The sequence below is a fragment of the Periplaneta americana genome, chromosome 3, assembly GCF_040183065.1.
Source record: "Periplaneta americana isolate PAMFEO1 chromosome 3, P.americana_PAMFEO1_priV1, whole genome shotgun sequence".
Lineage (NCBI taxonomy): Eukaryota > Metazoa > Arthropoda > Insecta > Blattodea > Blattidae > Periplaneta > Periplaneta americana.
Genome location: NC_091119.1, coordinates 3,293,900 through 3,313,250, shown reverse-complemented (window position 1 = coordinate 3,313,250; position 19,351 = coordinate 3,293,900). Strand labels below are relative to the sequence as shown.

The window sequence follows — 19,351 nt, the reverse complement described above, 5'->3', positions numbered from 1 at the left end:
AAATTATTTTCACACCCCTAGACTTGAACGACGCAGTACCGCACGAACTGGCCGAGAGATGAAGATAAGCGAGCATTGGGCGTCATTTTACTCCTGTGTTTATGAAAACTTGTGATAAAGCTAGTCCAGCTATGCGCTACTAGACGAAACATCACGTGTTTGTCTCCTGGCCTTGCTTGCCTAGGCTAGCTCCCGCCTCACAGTCAGCTGGTTAGTTCACACGCGTACTATTTATTTTCTTTATTTGATATTTTCAATGCTTTCTTATCAACATACCATCAGTAAAAAATATGTGTTTATTTGTACTTTCAATGCGGAATCTAGCTATATATTTTAAAAATATTTTTTCGTGGGCAAAGGCGTCTTAATGAGGAAAAATCTAAATTTCTCCATTTCCATAAAAAGTAAGGAAATCTGTTTACATGTCAATATAAACTTCAATTTCTCAGCATCAAAATAAACCATGATTTTGATCATTGGGTGAAAGGGTTTCGGAGCCACAACAGTTTAAAGTTGCTAATTTTATGAAAATACGATAAATTTAAATATTTTTAATTTAAACACTATGAAGTTCTGATGCCTCAAACTTTGCACAACGCATTGTATCATAGTTCTCTACGTACAAAAAAGTTTTATTGTATTTAGAAATTGTAAAGTCAATTTTCTCTACATTTCGGTCGATTTGAGATGGAATAGCCCGTATGTATGCAACACCGCTAATATTTCGACCATACAATCTTTGTTATTGTTGTTATTATTATTATTATTATTATTATTATTATTATTATTATTATTATTATTATTATTATTATTATTATTCGTGCGTATTATTATGGATAAAGTCGCCCTGGCTGGAGCAGTCGGTATAGTGCTGGCCTTCTGTGCCCGAGAGGTTGCGGGTTCGATCCCGGCCAGGTCGATGTTATTTAAGTGTGCTTAAATACGATAGGCTCATATCAGTAGATTTACTGGCATGTAAAAGAATTCCTGCAGGACAAAATTCCGGCACACCGGTGACGCTGATAAAACCTCGGCAGTCGTGAGCGTCGATAAATAAAACATAGTTAAATTAAAATTACGGATAAATTGCTCGTAGATACTGAATTTGCAAAAAAATTTCGTCCAGTACGAGTAGCTGTATTACTGTACCGGTACCTCTGACTGAGGTTCTGGCTGATAAGTAGGCCTACATCTATTTTCAGGCAGTACATCTCACTTGACGATATGTGTCAGAGGAAGAACAAATGTTTGTACATCTGAAGTCCAAATAGTGTAATATGTAGCTAATCGGCGATTGCAATGGAGGGGGGAAAGGAACTGGCCACACTACCCATTATCTCCTGGCCTAGTTGCCTCATAAGTGGCTCCTTCTTGGTATCACTTGTGAGGTTCAGACCTGTCTTCGGACAACTATTATTTTATTATATCGATAGAATATTTTGATTATTTCTGTTATTGTTACAGTAACTCCAATTGCTCCAGTTACCTCACGTATGAGTTCTCAAACTTGGGGTAGTAAAGACACTCAAGTCTATATACCGTTACCCGTCATATAAATAACAAATGATACGCATTTTATGTCAATAAAAGATGAAATGCAATCTCTTGGTTTATACACAAATTACGTGAGCATACGTCTCCTTCGGATGACGTACGGAACAGTTACGTGATGCCAAAAGATGCGGTTACAGATATGGCGGATTTGGATATTCTGGTTGAAAACTCAACCAATGTGACAATCAGGCAGAAACTTCTCTGCCCCTCAACGAAGGCTTAGCTGATTTTATATTTAAGAAATCTGCCCAAAGAAGTAAAATATACTGAAGTGCCAAATTCAAGCTACGCAACAACTTGCCCGCAAGCACTTTATCGGCAACAACACTTCGCCCGCGATAAGTGACGGTACAATTTAGTCTTAAGATACGGTTTGGCTATGGCGATCTTCGCCGACGATCATCGCTGGCGATCTTCGCTGGGATTCTGTCCCGTTGATTTGAATGTGCATGGTTTCTTTACGACGATGAACGTCAACGAACGTCGCTGGGCTCGACGAACATCGTGGGCGTTTGCCTTGGAGGCAAAAACCTGGCGATCATCGCTGAGAAACCAATTGTAAAATTACAGTAGGTTGTGAATTAAATCATTTAATGACATGTGATTTATACATCGTACATACCATAATGGCGGTAAAACAAATCTTTCTGCAATTTCTTCACTAATGAGAGCGATATAGGCCTATTAATTGATTAAACACAAATCCCTGTTCGACATGAGCCAAAAAGAAGAACCAACGTAAAAAATAACAAATTATATTTTGCAACAACCAGAACTGTTAATACAGTGAAACCTGTTCAAGACGGAAGTGACATGGTCCTAATTTTTTTTCCGTTGTGGACAGGTTTCCGTATTATTCAGGTGTGACATTAAAATGGAATATTTTGTCATTCATATACATGAAAAACAAAATGGCATGCCGAAAATTGCAAGAAGTACAAAATATTCCATTTAACACTCATCACATTAAATCAGCTTTCTGTCGCTTATTACGTTGGTGAATCATCTTGATTAAAATCTCATTTTCTGTATAAATATTATCGTAACTCACTCATTAGTCATTAAACATTACTAAAGTTTACTAATCTCATTCTATTTAATATCTAACACTATACTCTAATACTGCACTGCATATCACTGCACATTATTAATTAATTGGACTAGGAGCCATCTATTAGAAGCCTTGAATTCTGGTTTATTTAATTTCTTTCCCAGTTCAATAGCTTGCTTTGCAGAATAGATCCAGAAATTGGCTTGTTCTTTGAAAGGTCATGAAGAACCCACTCCCACAACAGTTCATTTATTTCCACATAAACAGCTGCTTTCTGGTTCCTTTTGTGTCACCAATATTGGCCGCAAGCCACTCACTCATTATGATCTTTATTTTTTAAAGTGTCACACCTGAGTTTACCACAACTTAACTTGAACATTAATTCACCATAGACTTTGTTTCTAATTTTCCTTTATCTCGATAACTTTTGCTTCATCACTTAATGTTAATGTCACATTTTATGCAACTTTTTTTTTTTACCTGGAAATCACTACATATTTAGCTACGACAGTATACGGGTGTGAAGCATTGAAAATCTTTGAAGGGACTCGTCTGCCTAGTCTAGAAGGGTAATATAATTTATGACCGACAGGCCAACACACCCTCGTACCCTCTAAAATTTTGCTAAGAAAACTTGTTTTTATCTTAGTGACCTACATATATCGTATATTCCTTGAAATTACACGCTGTTTCAAAATATAGTTACAAAATATAGTGTGTCCAAAATATTGTTTCCGTTTTGAACAGTAGCAAATAGTTTCCGTTTCCGCGTTGGACAGTTTCCGTTTTATTCAGGAAAAATTATACATAATACATACAAATTTCGCCGGGACCAATAAATTGTTCCGAAATAGACAGGATTCCGTATTATTCAGGTTCCGATTTGAACAGGTTTCACTGTATAATTGAGTAAAGTGATTCATAATTGGACACACACGATGCGGCAGATTTAGCTACTGAAGCAAAGTTTGAGTGAAATAGTAAGTGAAGTGGAATTCCGAGCAAAGGAGAGAAGTGCAACAACCTCCTTCTCACATTATTATTTTTTATTTGCAACATTATTTCCTAAATAAATGCTCCTAAATGAAAAAAAAAAAAACATTGTAAAAAGTAAAAATAAAGTTTTTATATAATTGGTTTTTACCTTAAAGTTATGCTTATCTTTCAGCTGGGCTTATTGGTTTGTGAACAAATTTTGTGGATAATTCTACAATATCATTTTCAATTGAACTTAAAACAAGATGAAATTGTTCGGGAGAAAGTCTGAAATATTCCTTAAAATTGGTGGGTCATTTTCAAGATGACTTAATATCAATTAATTAAAAGATCCCTCTGTATATCTATTTCTAAACATGACATTAACTACTTTAAAGATCCGTACTTGTTTTTCAAGGCAAAACTTATATTATAACGTTGTCATATTGTCATCCACTTATCAGCTGATCAGACATGGTCAACTATATAAAACAATAAATTATCCAACTACCAACTTCGCCGGTAAAGAAACCACTCTCTGACGATGACCGCTGGCGATTTCTGTCGTCAGCGATGTTCGTTCGACGAAGATCGTCGTAGCGAAACCGTAGAAAGGCGGACTAATTGGGTTTGCATGCATGGGAATTGTAGATTCTTTTCCTGAAGTGTGGAAATCGTAACTACAAGCTTTGTTCTTGATATTCTTCCATAAGTAAAAAATCATTCTGTAAAAGACAAGGAAAATAGTTTCCAATCCTATTTAATTTCTCTTCTGTTTAACATCCGATTTAACCGGTACGGTCTTTTTGTCCAAAATAAACCCGTTACTTTTTTTTACTGCCTTGCACAGCGTAGTTCTGTTGGGAACTCCTATATTGGGGAATTTTTCTGCGCAACGTTCTTTGTCCCAAATGATTCATTTCGTAAATAAATTATCGCTATTTTAACATGCATCAAATCGCCATAATCACACTCAAAAACTGACAGCTAGCAGCACAAGAGTTATGCACGACATGATTCAGATGTTTCATCATCGCCGCAGTGAGGGTATGGCCTGCTTGTTAGCGCGCTGTTCATCTGTGTGACCAGGAGTTCAGTTCTTGAGCTGTCGTTATTGTTTCATTTAAGTTCACTTAATTGCGTCTTGTCTTCCGGTATGGCGAATTCTCTTTAAGAAAGGGAAGACAATACATATTGAACCAATGAGCTATTCCATCTCAAATCGACCGAAATATAGAGAAAATTGACTTTACAATTTCTAAATACAATGAAACGTTTTTTGTACGTAGAGAACTGTGATACAATGCTTTGTGCAAAGTTTGAGGCATCAGAACTTCATAGTGTTTAAATTAAAATATTTAAATTTATCGTATTTTCATAAAATTAGCAACTTTAAACTGTTGTGGCTCCGAAACCCTTTCACCCAATGATCAAAATCATGGTTTATTTTGATGCTGAGAAATTAAAGTTTATATTGACATGTAAACAGTTTTTCTTACTTTTTATGGAAATGGAGAAATTTAGATTTTTCTTCATTAAGACGCTTTTGCCCACGAAAAAATATTTTTAAAATATATGGTTAGATTCCGCATTGAAAGTACAAATAAACACATATTTTTTACTGATGGCATGTTGATAAGAAAGTATTGAAAATATCAAATAAAGAAAATAAATAGTACACGCGTGAACTAACCAGCTGACTGTGAGGCGGGAGCTAGCCGAGGCAAGCAAGGCCAGGAGACATAAACACGTGATGTTTCGTCTAGTAGCGCATAGCTGGGCTAGCTTTATCACAGGTTTTCATAAACACAGGAGTAAAATGACGCCCAACACTCGCTTATCTTCAGCTCTCGGCCAGTGCGTGCGGTACTGCGCCGTTCAAGTCTAGGCGTGTGAAAATAATTTAATGCCCTCGAAACTTATTGCCGAGCCACTAAGCAAACAATGCCGAATCCCTCTTAATAATGCAAGGTTTTTTCTCAATATCTTTTACATTTTTACAAATGGGCAAAAAGCCTAAAAGTAAGTAAAATCAGATTATCTGTCTCTCTGTATACAATAAAAATAAGTGTTACTTCTTATCATAACCTACCAAATGTCAGCTTCAAAATGAGCTCCCGTTCAATGTTCTGCAGTAAATGGTTCCAGAGTTCTGAGCGCTGAAAGAGGCTTGTTTTTATAAAATACGCCAAATTTGTCGCTCAACAATACGAAAACCGTTTGACTTTCGATAGTATATTTTTGAAAATGCACTCTCCTTAGCACCTTGTATAATTAGGGAAAAAATTAGAGTATTAAAAAATGCGAGGTTTTTTACTGATCGATTTCATACGGAATAGCCCACATACATACAATTTAACGATCAATACAATAGGTAATTATTTGTTTAGAGTCTAGTTGTTAGTAAGATCGTCACAATTTCTCTTTTTGGTGCTTGGAACAAGTGGATAGCGAATAATTACGTTTCTCGACTGCATGACGTAATGTGAAGTCGTGCACAAAATCCTTTGCACCGATTTCCATTAACGTGATTGTGTCATAGATTGAGCTTCACTTCCTCATGTTCAGCCCTGAAACGGGATAAAGATTTGCACCTTATGTAATACCTTCAGTTTAAAATCATGTAATTTGAATTATGATATAGATAGATATTTTCCGTATGAGATATATTTGTGTTGGTGTGGTTGGATATTTATTTAAGCGTACAGGCGTTCTCGAATTGCTTCTAATCGCGAAACATTTCGTACGTTTTCACTTATGTTAAACCCATAAATCACTTCGTTATATTTGACATTAAAAACTTGCCGCGAAAATAATGTATTTTAACAATAAGAGCAAATAAAAGAATACCATGGAAATTAACTTAAGTGTTATACTAAAATAGATCTCGTAAATTTGAAAGCTGGATTTGACATAGAACCATTAGGCCAAAGATGTTGAAATTTGAGTTTACATAAACATTTTTCTCTTGTCTCTTCCTCAAACGTAAGAAAATAAAATTGCGGAGAACATTTTTTGAGATTAATATTACGGGGTCTTTTGTGCAGTATTGTACAGAACAATAAATTGTAGATGGACGCGCATGAATATACAGATTTTCGTGTTGTTCTTTTTAGGCTGCATTTCAAGAGGGGTGGTCTAGCAGCCTCATGAGTGCCTACTACCCCCTTCTGCTGTCTGGGTCGTCGCTCGTCGTGTGCTTCTGGGCGGAGGTGAGTACCGGTTTCCATCAGTTAATGTTTTGTCAATGATATATGTTAAGCTTTCTTATGAGAAAAGTTAGAATCAATTTAATTGTTGTTCAAGATTTGAGTACTATATTTACCGGTAATATATTACGTGTTTACCACGTATCCACTTCAGGTGAAGGGCTTATTATATTTAATTTAGTTGTTGGTTTTAGATTTCGTTAAAAAGTTCAATTGCTATTTCTGTTCTGTCAAAGACTCTGAAGCAATTAGTTCGATACTCTTTCGTGCAACAACTATTTAGCTTAAAGGTACGGCCACACGTCGCTACTTTTGCAGCGCTGCAGTACAAAAAACTGCGCAACTCTCGTACTGCGACGTGTGAACAACGGTGCAACCCGCAAAGTAGCTCTGCCGAACCTGCTGGCCGCTACTTTTCCATGCTGCGCGCAGCTTAGAAGTAGCGACGTGTGAACAGGGTTCTCAGGGTTGCAGCGCAGCATTTTTGATATCGGTTTTGTTGAAACTTTTGCTGCGGTTGCCACCCATATGTGCCAATGATACTTTTATTGTTTGGATGTATTTTAATGTTAGATGTGATGAAAATAAATTATTTGTAACAGTTATTAAATGCACAACATAGTCTGAGCATATTTGCTGACGATATAATTCACTTTTCTAATTTTCCGTAGCGTAGTTTCAAACAGGAGGGTTGCCAACATTGATTACGTAAATATGATGTTGGTTATCATTTAAGTACAATATATAATAATAATAATAATAATAATAATAATAATAATAATAATAATAATAATAATAATAATGATTTATTTTAGCTGGCAGAGTTAAGGCCGTAAGGCCTTCTCTTCCACTCAACCAGCAAAAAGTGTATATACATATGCATGAACTTACAAAGAATCCAACAATTTGATTTAGATGAGAGTTACATGTATACAAAAGTTATTTACAAATTAAACAACAAAATACTATGAACTATTAATTAAACACTGAAATAAACTGTGTAGCAGAATTAAACTAAAATACATAGAATGTTAATATATTTCAAATAATATTAGGTAATAGAAAGAGATTATTACGAGACAATTAAAATACAGCACAATCAGGATGATGTCTAAAGAAAAAAGTAACACTGTAGTCAGTGATAGTTTAAATCAGTATGATTGGAGTGAAATGCTAAGAAGGTTCTCTTTTAAGCTGTTCTTAAAGGTGTTTATTGTCTTGCAGCCCCTAATACTTTGTGACAAGGAATTCCATTGACGCGAGGTGGATATTGTAAAAGATGATGAATAACAAGATGTTCTATGAAGAGGTATACTTAGCGTGCCACAGATAAGTGATCTGGTATTTACGTCGTGGTTAGAGTATAGATAAGAGAAACGAGACGAAAGGTAATTTGGTGTTGAAGTGTGCAGAAATCGAAAGAGTAAAGACAAAGAGTGTAAAGTTCTACGTTCTTTAAGTCGGAGCCACGAGAGACTTGCGAAGGATGGTGATATGTGATCATACCGTCGGATGTTGCACACGTAGCTATATAGGCGTTTTTAAAAGCTTTATAGTAAAAATAATGTCAATTTCTGAATACTAGATACGACAGAAAAGCAAATAATATATAAGTAAGCTTTCGCATGAGTTTCTTAATAATGCGAACATAACCACAAAATGTATATTGAGAAGTCAACACGGAGATGGGAACCAGCAGCATGACTGCGGCTGCAGAAGTAGCGCCTTGTGTGTGAACAGACTCGCAACCTCCAGTTGCAACTTTTGCAGCACTCGGGTTGCGCAGCACGAAAAGAAGCGTGCAGCGCGCTACTTTTGTCTTACGTGTGAACACGACACGCAACTTTTGCAGCTGCAGTACAAAAGTTGCGCAGCAAAAGTAGCGACGTGTGACGGTACCTTAACGCGTCACCTAAAATATGTTTGTTTTTTTGTGATTGAATTTGTCGAATTACGAAAATTCCATTTTGAGTGAATACTCTACTACTCTCAAAGAAACTCTACTTCTTTGATATTTATTATTCAGCGCTAGGGTAGTTAATACAATAAAGAGCTTTCAGAACTCTTCGAAAATCAGACGTCTACTTTAGAATAGAATTATGGTTTGTTCTTTCTACAAATTTGTTTATGGTATCTTCTAAACCTAAAATGAACATCGAGTTGTAGCACTACTGCCTAGTGTTCTAAATCCCGGCTTATTTTGAGTAAGTGGATATTATGCACAGTGTAATGTGGACAAAATCAACAGCTCTCTTGTGTCAGTGACTCACCTTCTCGTCTTTTGTTTTCCTCCCCCTTTTCTTCCAAATTCCACTCCACCGCCTCCCGTTCCTACTTTGATCATTGTGATCTTATTCTTCTTGCTGCAAAAATATTTTCTTTCCTTCTTTATTTACCCCCTATTCCTGCTTCTCTTCAGCATCTCTTCTTTCTTTTACTCCAATTTCCTGTCCTTCCTCCTGTTTTCATCTTGCTCTTCTACACCTACCTGTTCCTCATTTACCTTCTTCCCCTCTTCATGCTCTACTGGTCTTCCTCTTCCTCATTCACTTCGTCCCTTTCTCGTCCTGCTAAACTGTATTTTATTTCATGGAGTGCAGTTTCATAGAAAGGACTTTGCCGACAGACCTACTGCCCCCTACTAATTGGTTGTCATAAATAAATGTCTTCCTTACTTTGACGGAAATCTCGTCTTCTCCTGTCAGTAACCAATCACAACCCTCGTTCAGAAGAATTGACAGGCTCCCTTTAAATCCACGTGAAGGAGAGTTGCCGCATCTTTTCCGAATTCCAAGAATCCCGTCAGTCTCATTTCGAGGGTCACCAGGATTGTGGCAACTATGCAATGTTGGACAAGGGTACAGGATGGAATTGTCAGAGTTGTTTGTGTAGGAAGTCATAAATCTGTAACTGGGTGTTCAAAGGAGCCACCGAACTTGCACTCCTTGAAATAAAGTTGAGTTTTATACATCTCCGTGAATTTGTTTGAATCCCACGTGAGGAGGGTTACAGCAGCCATTAAAAGAACTGTTGAGCAGAAGCCAGAGGATGTTTTCATTGAACACTTACTTGTAATGAGATGCAAGTCGATTCATTGTACGAAAACGTATTCTTCTTGAAAGGACTCTGGCACAAAAATATAAATTTTTAAAGAAATGGAAGTTGCTGAATATGCTCAGATTTTGTCTTATTTAGTTCAGTATGCCTCGCTGCATTCATATTTGATACATTTCTTCAGCAAGTTGATTATGTACTGCTTTCGATAGTACCAAATTATATTTTAAAATTCATCCAATATACGTAAGTAGTCTATATCGTGTTGAGAGAAACGAAATGAAACGGACCTTTAATACCGATTATAAAGACTGTCAACATGTGTATGGCGTAGTGTAAATAAACATACACGATAAGAATGTTATAGACTTAATATTTCAACCAGGATTCACGTATCTAAATGCTGTGTATCATTGTCTTGTTTTTTTGCTTCATAGTACGTTCTAATTAACAGTTTTATACACAACGTTTCAAGAAGTGTGTGATAAATAGCGATAAAATAAGATAATAAAAGGGAAATTTCTTTCTGGGTGAAAGTGATTTGTACATTCAACTGTCGTTACTTCTCATATTTTTAAATATATTTTCTAATTAGGCCTACTTATTCAGGTAGAGTTAAGGCCACGAGGCCTTCTCTTCCACACTACCACAAGTGAAATGAGGCTCTCGGCGCACAAATGGCCCAACCCAACATTTCGAGTTTGTTGCTTTAAAGAGCTCGCCATATTGTTCTCTTCAAAGTGTAAATCGACCTAATCGTCATTCCCAGTTTTTCCATGCGATTTCAGCACAAGTTTCGTTTGTGTATCGCATTTGCGCACTGTTACAAAGAGGTTAAGTGGAAATATAATTTTGTGGGTTCGGCCATTTGTGGGCTGAGCGCCTCAAATGTACATTCAAACAGTAAAAACAGTAGTAATCATAATAGTATATTTATATTAGAAGATAGAATTTCATATTTCGTAGACGCCTTAAACGAGATAGACATGAAATTCTACACTATCTACAAAAAAGTAATTGTGCACTGTTTTTGCCCCTTTAGAACCTCGTGGTACCACCTCTTGTTGCTATAACAGCAGCCACCCTGTCAGGCATGCTCTCCACTAGTTTGTGTAGGATATCCTCTGGAATGCGTCGCCATTCCTCTTGCAACATGGCACTCAGTTGGACAGTGGAAGTTGGCCGCATCTCCCGAGACCTCAATCGCCGGTCCAATTCGTCCCAAAGATGCTCAATGGGATTGAGATCAGGACTCCGTGCAGGCCAGTCCAACTGGTGAACATTATTGTCTGCATACCACTGCATAGTAGCCGTCGAAACATGGCACCTAGCACCTAAAATCCTGGGTGCCCAATTACTTTTTGGTAGATAGTGTAGTTCTAATCAACATTTCACTCACAACGCTTCAAAAGTTCCTGTGATAAAATAGATAATGAAAGATGACAGGGGAATTTCTCTTTGGATAAAAGTGATATTCCCATTCCACTATTATTGTTGCTCTTGTATTAGAAGATGAATTTCATCGTTCATAGACACTTTGAACGCGTATAAGAACAGAGATAGACATGAAATGTTTTCCTAACCACGGCATTGGTTCTAATATGTATTTAGATTTGATTTTTGATGAGGGATAAACCTCAGTGTACGACAACCATGCCTATGCCCAGGGAAAACCTAATACACATAGCCAAGTTCCGTATCTCTGCAGGTTTTACCAACCTTGTGAAAGCTATCAGTGCCTTCGAACCAATTCGAAAACCAGAGAGACTGTGGCAATCTTTTAGCTGTACAGAGACTTCTGTCCGCGCCAAACAAGAAAATTATACTGGGACATCATTTTATTTTTACTAACATTTTTAATATTAACCTGGCTATACCTTTGGATTAAAGTTTGAAAACCGGAAACACCGTTTGCTACCCCTTCCACGACTGGAGTTCGATGATGCTGGCATATCACTTTACTAGGTACAGGAGGGAAGAAAAGTAGTTCATCCATTTACGTAAACTAGGAAATATCGCAATTTTTAATTTAATCATTTTCATTAGGTTTTTGTTTAATCAGAATACAGTACAGTATTAACAATGAGTGTTTTCACTCACGAACTGAGCTGTCCATGTGGACGTATTAATTATGCAGTGTATATTATACTGTCTACAGCACATTAGCGTACAATATAGAGAATGAAGTTAAATTGAAAAATAATCATAATATGGATATTTAAACACATTTTGAAAATGGTGGCCGTTCATTTCGATACAGGCTTCAGTTCTTTTGTGCCTATTATCGGACTATACACTATTGCATCTAATTCCAATTACCAGTTTCGTTCTTCGTACTAGCAACTCATGTTGAAATAATTCTGTATCTATTCTATAAAAGGATACCTTACGTACTGTAAATTCAATCTTCACTTCTGCCCGATCCGAAAAGATAAAATTACTCAGACATGCTATCTACTGTGCGTCCAAGTGGTTATGTTGCAGGATCGTAGAAAGGAGAGAAATCACGTGACATTTATTTAAGATATTTTAAACAGTTGTATAATATTACGTAGACGTCCAATTCCTAACAGAAATTAATGCTTTCAGAAAAGAGCTAAGACAGCCCAGCCACTAGTCTTTACAAAGGGGCGAGTATAAGCAGGTGGGGGAAATCGGGATGCGACGTAGGTAAACGGACGGCAGTACCCGTGCGAAAATATGATTCAATATTGAAAGCTCTTTCGTTACTGGAAAACGCGAACATATTTCTGGAACGTACTATACTCACTAACTCTGTACTGATTACTATATGCGGTCTTGGTTCTATGTGGAGGACAGTTGGAACTTCATTAGTAGAAGGGGTGGGAGTGAAGTACATTCAAAAACTCAGGTACAATAAAAATTGAAGTAAAAATAAAATGATGTCCCTGTATAAGTAATCATTGTTACGCGACATTTTTTCCGAGAGATCTCTATATTCATGCATAATGTTTTTTTATAATGCGTACCGTACCGTGAAACTGTGTCTTAGGACTCCAGACTGTAGTACTTCTATTCCGAGGGAAACCATGCTAAGGATTTTCATTGTCCTTAAGAATTGGTAGCCCATAACCCGATGTAAAAGAGACGTATGAGTCAGTACAGTCTACGGCAGGCATGTCAATTGATGCCCACAGGAGCAAGCGCGCGCTTTAGAGCTCAGGAGAGCCTGAGCGCTTTACAGAGGAAAGGAAAGAGACAGACGAAAGAGGTGGTATATGCCGCTTGGTCGAGCTATATTCAGGGATGGCCAGCACTGATTCAATGGATAAAGGGAAGAGAACTTATTAAAACTGTATCCATAGTAATTTTTAGATTTGCCTGAGAAGTATAAGTGCATTATAAGAATGTAAGTTTTAATTTTAATGCTCATTTTTCACAAGTTTGATTTTTTTATTCAAAAGAAATATTTTCTCAACTTTTCGTATAGAAAAGTGAAATTTTCAGGTATAGGCCTATTTATTTAGTAGCCTTACAGAATGTTTTCGTAAATCTAATGTACCGCATATACGTATTACTGAAGATAGTGTATTGAAAATTTTGAAAATATTCGCATGGAAATTGTTTGTAAGGAAATGAATTAACAAAGCAACTACTGTTACATCATAAGCAAAAGATACGTGCCCATGTGTTGTAAAAATGTCAGCTCTATAGCTTCAGCAGATTTCGAGAAAATAATTTAATATTCTGATGATAGGAAGTTGCTCACCAATATCACCTTAAAAGCATAATGCGATAAGAGTTTTGTTATGTAATATTAGTTACACTTAAAACAGATACAGTACCTAAGTAACTTTGCTTTGTACCGTAATATTGTTTTGATTAGTTTATTGATTACTTTTGTAAGGCTAAAGATACCATCAATATAAATTCCAACTTATCATGTCATACTCAATCTCTTTCTTTGGAATATCACTTTCTTTATGAATGATGTGTTTCATCCACTTAATACAGTATAATATTATACTACTATGGAATTTAAGTGAATATTCCTTCTTAACTCTATTATGTTATTAAGAATTAAAACACAAGTGCAATATTAAGAAATCAGTGTTAGTACTTTTGTTTTACAGACAATATAGATAATATTAAACAGAAAGAAGCCATATAAAAATGACATAAAATTTCACGTTCCGTTTGAAGTTTGTGCACCACTGTTTTCTTAATGCAACAGGTTGCTTATTCATATACACAACCCTTCCTCTTTCCATACTTAGCGCTTGCTGCCCGCGCACGACGTCAAGGTCAGAAAAATGCGCTTGCTTTGACATCACTGGCCTACAGCCTCAGACACACACATGCATGCAATTAGCTAGTCGCGGGATAGCGTGCTGTCCTGGTTAACTTTTTCTTGTGTTCGCGCAGCTTCAGTTCTCAGGTTCCGCTTGGGACTCGGAAATCCGTCCTTATTACATAACTGGGTGTACAGGCTGATTTTAAGGAGTCGTAGTATGGACTATTGTGAGTCTTCCAATTTCAATGGGTGTAGAGATATGGTCGGACCATCGGAGCTGTGCCCCCGTAAGATAAGCGAACTGAACCCTAATTCCTTCTCAGCCCCGATAAGTCATTTCTCTCCCAGCATTCCTATCTCTCTCTTTTCTATCTCTCTCCCTTTCTGTCCCCCACTACTCACAATTTTGGCCTTCTTGCGGGACAGTTTACAATATTTGCACTTGCAGTCCAGTGTTGGCAATTCAACATGAACAGTATAGAAAGGAGTGGCGAAAGAAATATTATTAAGCAAGTAGAAGAGAAACAAACAGGTCAATATCTGTTTCCTATAAATCAGGCAACGAAAAGAGCAACTGATATCACAGGTGAGGCTTATTTTATTTCAATTGACTATGTAATTTATATAGACAGGTCAGAACTCCTAATAAAGAAAATCAGGAGAGAGGGAGGCTGTGCAGGAGATGAAAAGCTAGAAGCACCAGGGAAGAACAGACCAAGGGATTTTTTAATTATTGTAGATGTTATGAACCGATGTATTTTAAGAAGAAAGATACAAGAATTTTATACCGTTTAGAAATAAGTTCCAACATTGAAGAAATTACTGAAGCTTGCGAGAGAAGCACTATTTTCCAAGGTTGGAGAGAAAAACTACGGAAAGTGATTCGAGTCATGGGATTTGGGTTTAAAAATATAGAAATACAAGATGTATTTTGATTGAAAGAAATAATATTGTAGCATGGAGGACCAGTTATTTATGACACCGTTTCACGGAAGTTTGGCAACATCCCTATTCGGCAAGGTCGTGGCTTGCTGTTTAACGTGGTGGGAGGAAAGCGGGTGGAATGGAGTGAGTACAGGCGTTAACTTTTCCAAGAACGACGACAGCGCTGAAGGGGCACAGATCCGATAGTCCGACAATACAGATGTTCGAATGTTACCGTTACAAGTGGCAAGAAGGAAAGACACATGGCTTGCTTATTTACACGGTATCAATACATTTCAACAGCTTGAAGTAATGGTTAAAAAAATTGTACCACCGTCTTCGATACACTTACCTGCTTTCTAATTTCTGCAAATATAAAATTCTGAGGTGTTTATTAAGCAATGTCTTATAATTCTGTGCCATTTAAAGTTAAAAAAATTGATAACGGATGTAAATAAAAAAATGTAAATAGAAAAACTGTTGAAATGTGCCCCCTCTTCCCCTATTATTCATGCTTTCGTAATGAATGCAACTCCTTAAGTGAACTGCACACAGGCCCACGAGTTTTACTGGTTTGTTTTACGAAATATATTATACAGGGTGAGTCAGTTAAAACTTGCACCGCAAATATTTCTGAAATGGAAGGCGATTGTGATGTGCGGTTTTCACTGAGTTGAATTATACAGGGTGTTTCCTACAGCTCTTCTAAGATATTTCATTTCCACTGCTATTAATTTACTTCGATGTTTATCTAAGAGCGGTAAGCTTTTGGTACTATATTGTATTATAGGTTTAATTATTGAATTATATATATATATATCTGTATTTTAGTCTTAGTGGTTATTTCTTTTTTCCCCAACTATTGTATTACTTATTTGATAGTATGCTGATGATGTTGCTTTCTTTACCCTGTTCAGTACTTCTTGATCTACTCTTCCATCACTAGTTATTATTGTTCCCAAATACACTCAAGGACAAAAAAAACCGGACACTTCTATATTTGCTTGTATTTTGTAGCCAATTATTTCAAAATGAAACAAAACCCATTTAAACAAAATAATGTTTCATTTAGCACCTTATACGACAACATTTGAAAAAAAAAAAAATCTCTGATGAGAAAATTTACAAAAAATTACAAAAGGCGTATAACTATGGCATCGTTTGATCTGTTTTTTTTTTTTTCATTTTATGGTACCTTAAACATTAAAAACTCTTTTTAGTAACTGGTATTACCCCCTCTGGCTTGAATAACTGCATCCATACGTCTTGGCATGCTTTCAATTTGGTTAGCAATGTCTTCTTGAGGAATAAGTTCCCATTCTTCGCCAAGTGCTCGCCTCAACTCTCGTAACGATTCTGGTCTCGGTCGTCTATTCTTAACACGCCATTCCAGCATGTCCCACACGTGTTCAATTGGGTTCATGTCTGGACTCCTTGCTGGCCATGGAAGAACATGGATTCCCACTTCTTGGAGATAATCTCCGACCGAATGGGCAATATGCGGCCGTGCATTATCATGCATTAAAACAAAATTATCACCTACAAATTGGCCAAATGGCACAACATGATCAGCCAAACATTAATTTATATACCTATCAGCTGTTAGTCTTCCGTTTTCAACAAAAACCAACTCTGTACGAGCATCCGTACACACTCCTGCCCAAACCATCACTCCACCACCTCCATATGGCACATTTTCGGAAATGCAACACTGTGAAAATCGTTCTCCCCCCCCCTTCTCCAAACTCTTTCACGTCCATCAGGTGAGCACAGATTGAAACGGGACTCATCGGTAACAGAACACAGCTCCACTGTCCATTTCTCCAATCCCTGTGATCATTTGCAAAACGCAGTCGTTCAACTCGATGCATCCTGAGAAGTCTGGGACCAGTTGCAGGTCTACTTGATATCAGTCCACTTGCTTTCAACCTCCTTCTAACTGTTTTGTCCGAAATTGGGCGTCCATGCATGTTAACAAATTGCTGGGCTACACTAGTAGCTGGCAGGTTGCGCTCCTCAAGAACTCTGAACACCATATACCTGTCTTCATTTGGATTTGTAGCTCTTGGACGACCCGAACCTGGTCTTCTGGTATATTCTAGGGTCTCTGTATACCGTTTTATGGCATCATGGGTTGTGCTTCTAGCCATATTCATAACATTTGCAATGTAACGTACACTATGTCCATCATCGTAAAGGGCTACAGCTCGAGCCACATCTTCAGGTCGCATCTTGTTTTAAGACAAATGTTACAACCCCACTTAAACTCAGAAAATGTAAAAATAAAGAAATAACGAATGATAACGATAATGAAGCACAAAATGGTTGAGACAAAATTGTTATAGCTGAGACTCCGAAAGCAAAATTGGAATATTTGGTTGTAATGGCTTGTTTATAAAACAAAAAACAATCAACAATGTATACACGTCTCCATAACAACAGATGGCTACCATAATATTGTATGAGAAGATAATGTTTTGCAAAATACCAGCAAATATTAAAGTGTCCGGTTTTTTTTGTCCCTGAGTGTATTTAAAACTTTCCACTCCAGGTTTTGTCCTTTACATTCAATGTTAAATCTGTTCCCTGTCAATCTTCCTTAGAGATCCACATTACTTTACTCTTGTTGACATTAATCCGCATCTCTTTTCTCAGTAACTCTTCGTTCCATTCCATCAGCATGTGTTGTGGCCTTTCAGGTGTTTCTGCTGTTAACAAAATATTAATTAACTTTCCAGTGTTGTAAAAATAATAATAATAATAATCATGTAGTTAATCTTAATGACCATTTTTGTAGGTACGAGATATCACTTCTTAGCCAGCGATATGGAAAGTTTTATACCTACTTCGACTGCATAGGAACATAAAAAAGAAATTCATTGTCAGAAATAGAACCCCGAGTGCGCTACACATGCTGCTGAAGTGCTACTGCTGCAGTCCACAGAGTTAGAAAGTTCTGGAGAAAATAAGTACTTCACTCACGAAATATTCTTCGTAGCAAGCAGGTGTACAGACATATGATGGGTGTTTGACATTAGGCCTACAGCAGTATCATTTTGATCGATCTGCCTGACACCAGTGCTACGAGGACGTTCAATATTGTAACCTCTACCTTCAGTCCTGGGCGACGTTCGTGCAAGAAATGAGTGACTGAAGTTCCATGGTACCTTAAACTGTTCGGATTTATTAAAACGTGGCTGAACCGGATTTACGCAGGAGGAAACCGCTATCGAACGTAAGTGAGAATATTTTTCCATATACTCTGAACCACCGCCGCCACCACCACCACCACCACCACCACCGCCGCCGCCGCCACCACCACCACCACCACCACCACCACCACCACCACCACCACCACCACCACCACCACCACCACCACCACCACCACCACCACCACCACCACATTTCAGAGCTCACGGGGAAATATTTTAAATGAACTGTTGAGTCGAATTTGGAGTAGGAAGTAGTCCTCGATGGATTCCGAGTCTCTAATACAGTAAATGTGTCGACTTCGACCTTGCAGATTTCTTTTAACGTACTACAGTATCTACTGTGAGAGTCACCGGCAGTCTCATGTTGAAGACTCGTTCAATCATACCGAAATAATACCAAAAGTAAGCTTGTCTCCTCCGAAACTCTATAAAAAACCGATATTATGTGTAAGTTATGCTACTGCTTACTACAGAGTGATTCTCTCGCTAGAGGTCCCAAACATTTGTTAATAAAATTGCCGTTTCTTTATAGATGGTCTTGTAAGTTTATATATACTTATCTTCAACACTGTAAAACAGGATCCCCCGCGATAGATTTAGACTTCATTCAACTTCATTTACATCTGGGCAGTGTTGGTTCGTGATTGCGAAATAATCTAGTTCAAAGATGTTATTAAGAACTAGCCGTACCCGTGCGCTCCGCTGCACCCGTTAGAAATAAATATAAAGTAATTACATAATTAAAATAGGACATTTGATCCAGGGAACATTCGTGTTTGATAGAAGGATAAATCGTTTATTATGTTACTTAATTTAAATTGTATTTAAAAAATTAAAATGCGATCATTTTGGTCCAGAGACACTCACTTGGTCATAAAAATTATTTTAGGAAATACAGGAAACGAATATACAGAATAGCCTATCAAGTTTTCTGTGCATAAGAAGCTATTTTAATCTTACCTGTCCTCGATTCACTCAGAAGTTACTGTAATAACATTATAGCATTATGTCCATCTAGAGAAACTACACTTTCCAATGGTGAATTAATAATTAATTATACAAATCGGTTAATTCAGCTTCCGATATTACTTCATACAAACACAGAAACATTATCTGT

General features: G+C 37.1%; 1 protein-coding gene across 5 annotated transcripts in view; it reads left to right on the top strand.

The window, feature by feature from the left end:
- The window catches only part of LOC138695756 (uncharacterized), a 171,602-nt gene that overhangs the window by 70,073 nt on the left and 82,178 nt on the right, over positions 1–19,351 (top strand). For all 5 annotated transcript variants that reach the window (XM_069819929.1, XM_069819926.1, XM_069819925.1 and 2 more), the window contains one exon: positions 6,697–6,792. In XM_069819929.1, the coding sequence (XP_069676030.1) occupies positions 6,697–6,792 (96 nt within the window). The remainder of the gene's footprint in view (positions 1–6,696; positions 6,793–19,351) is intronic.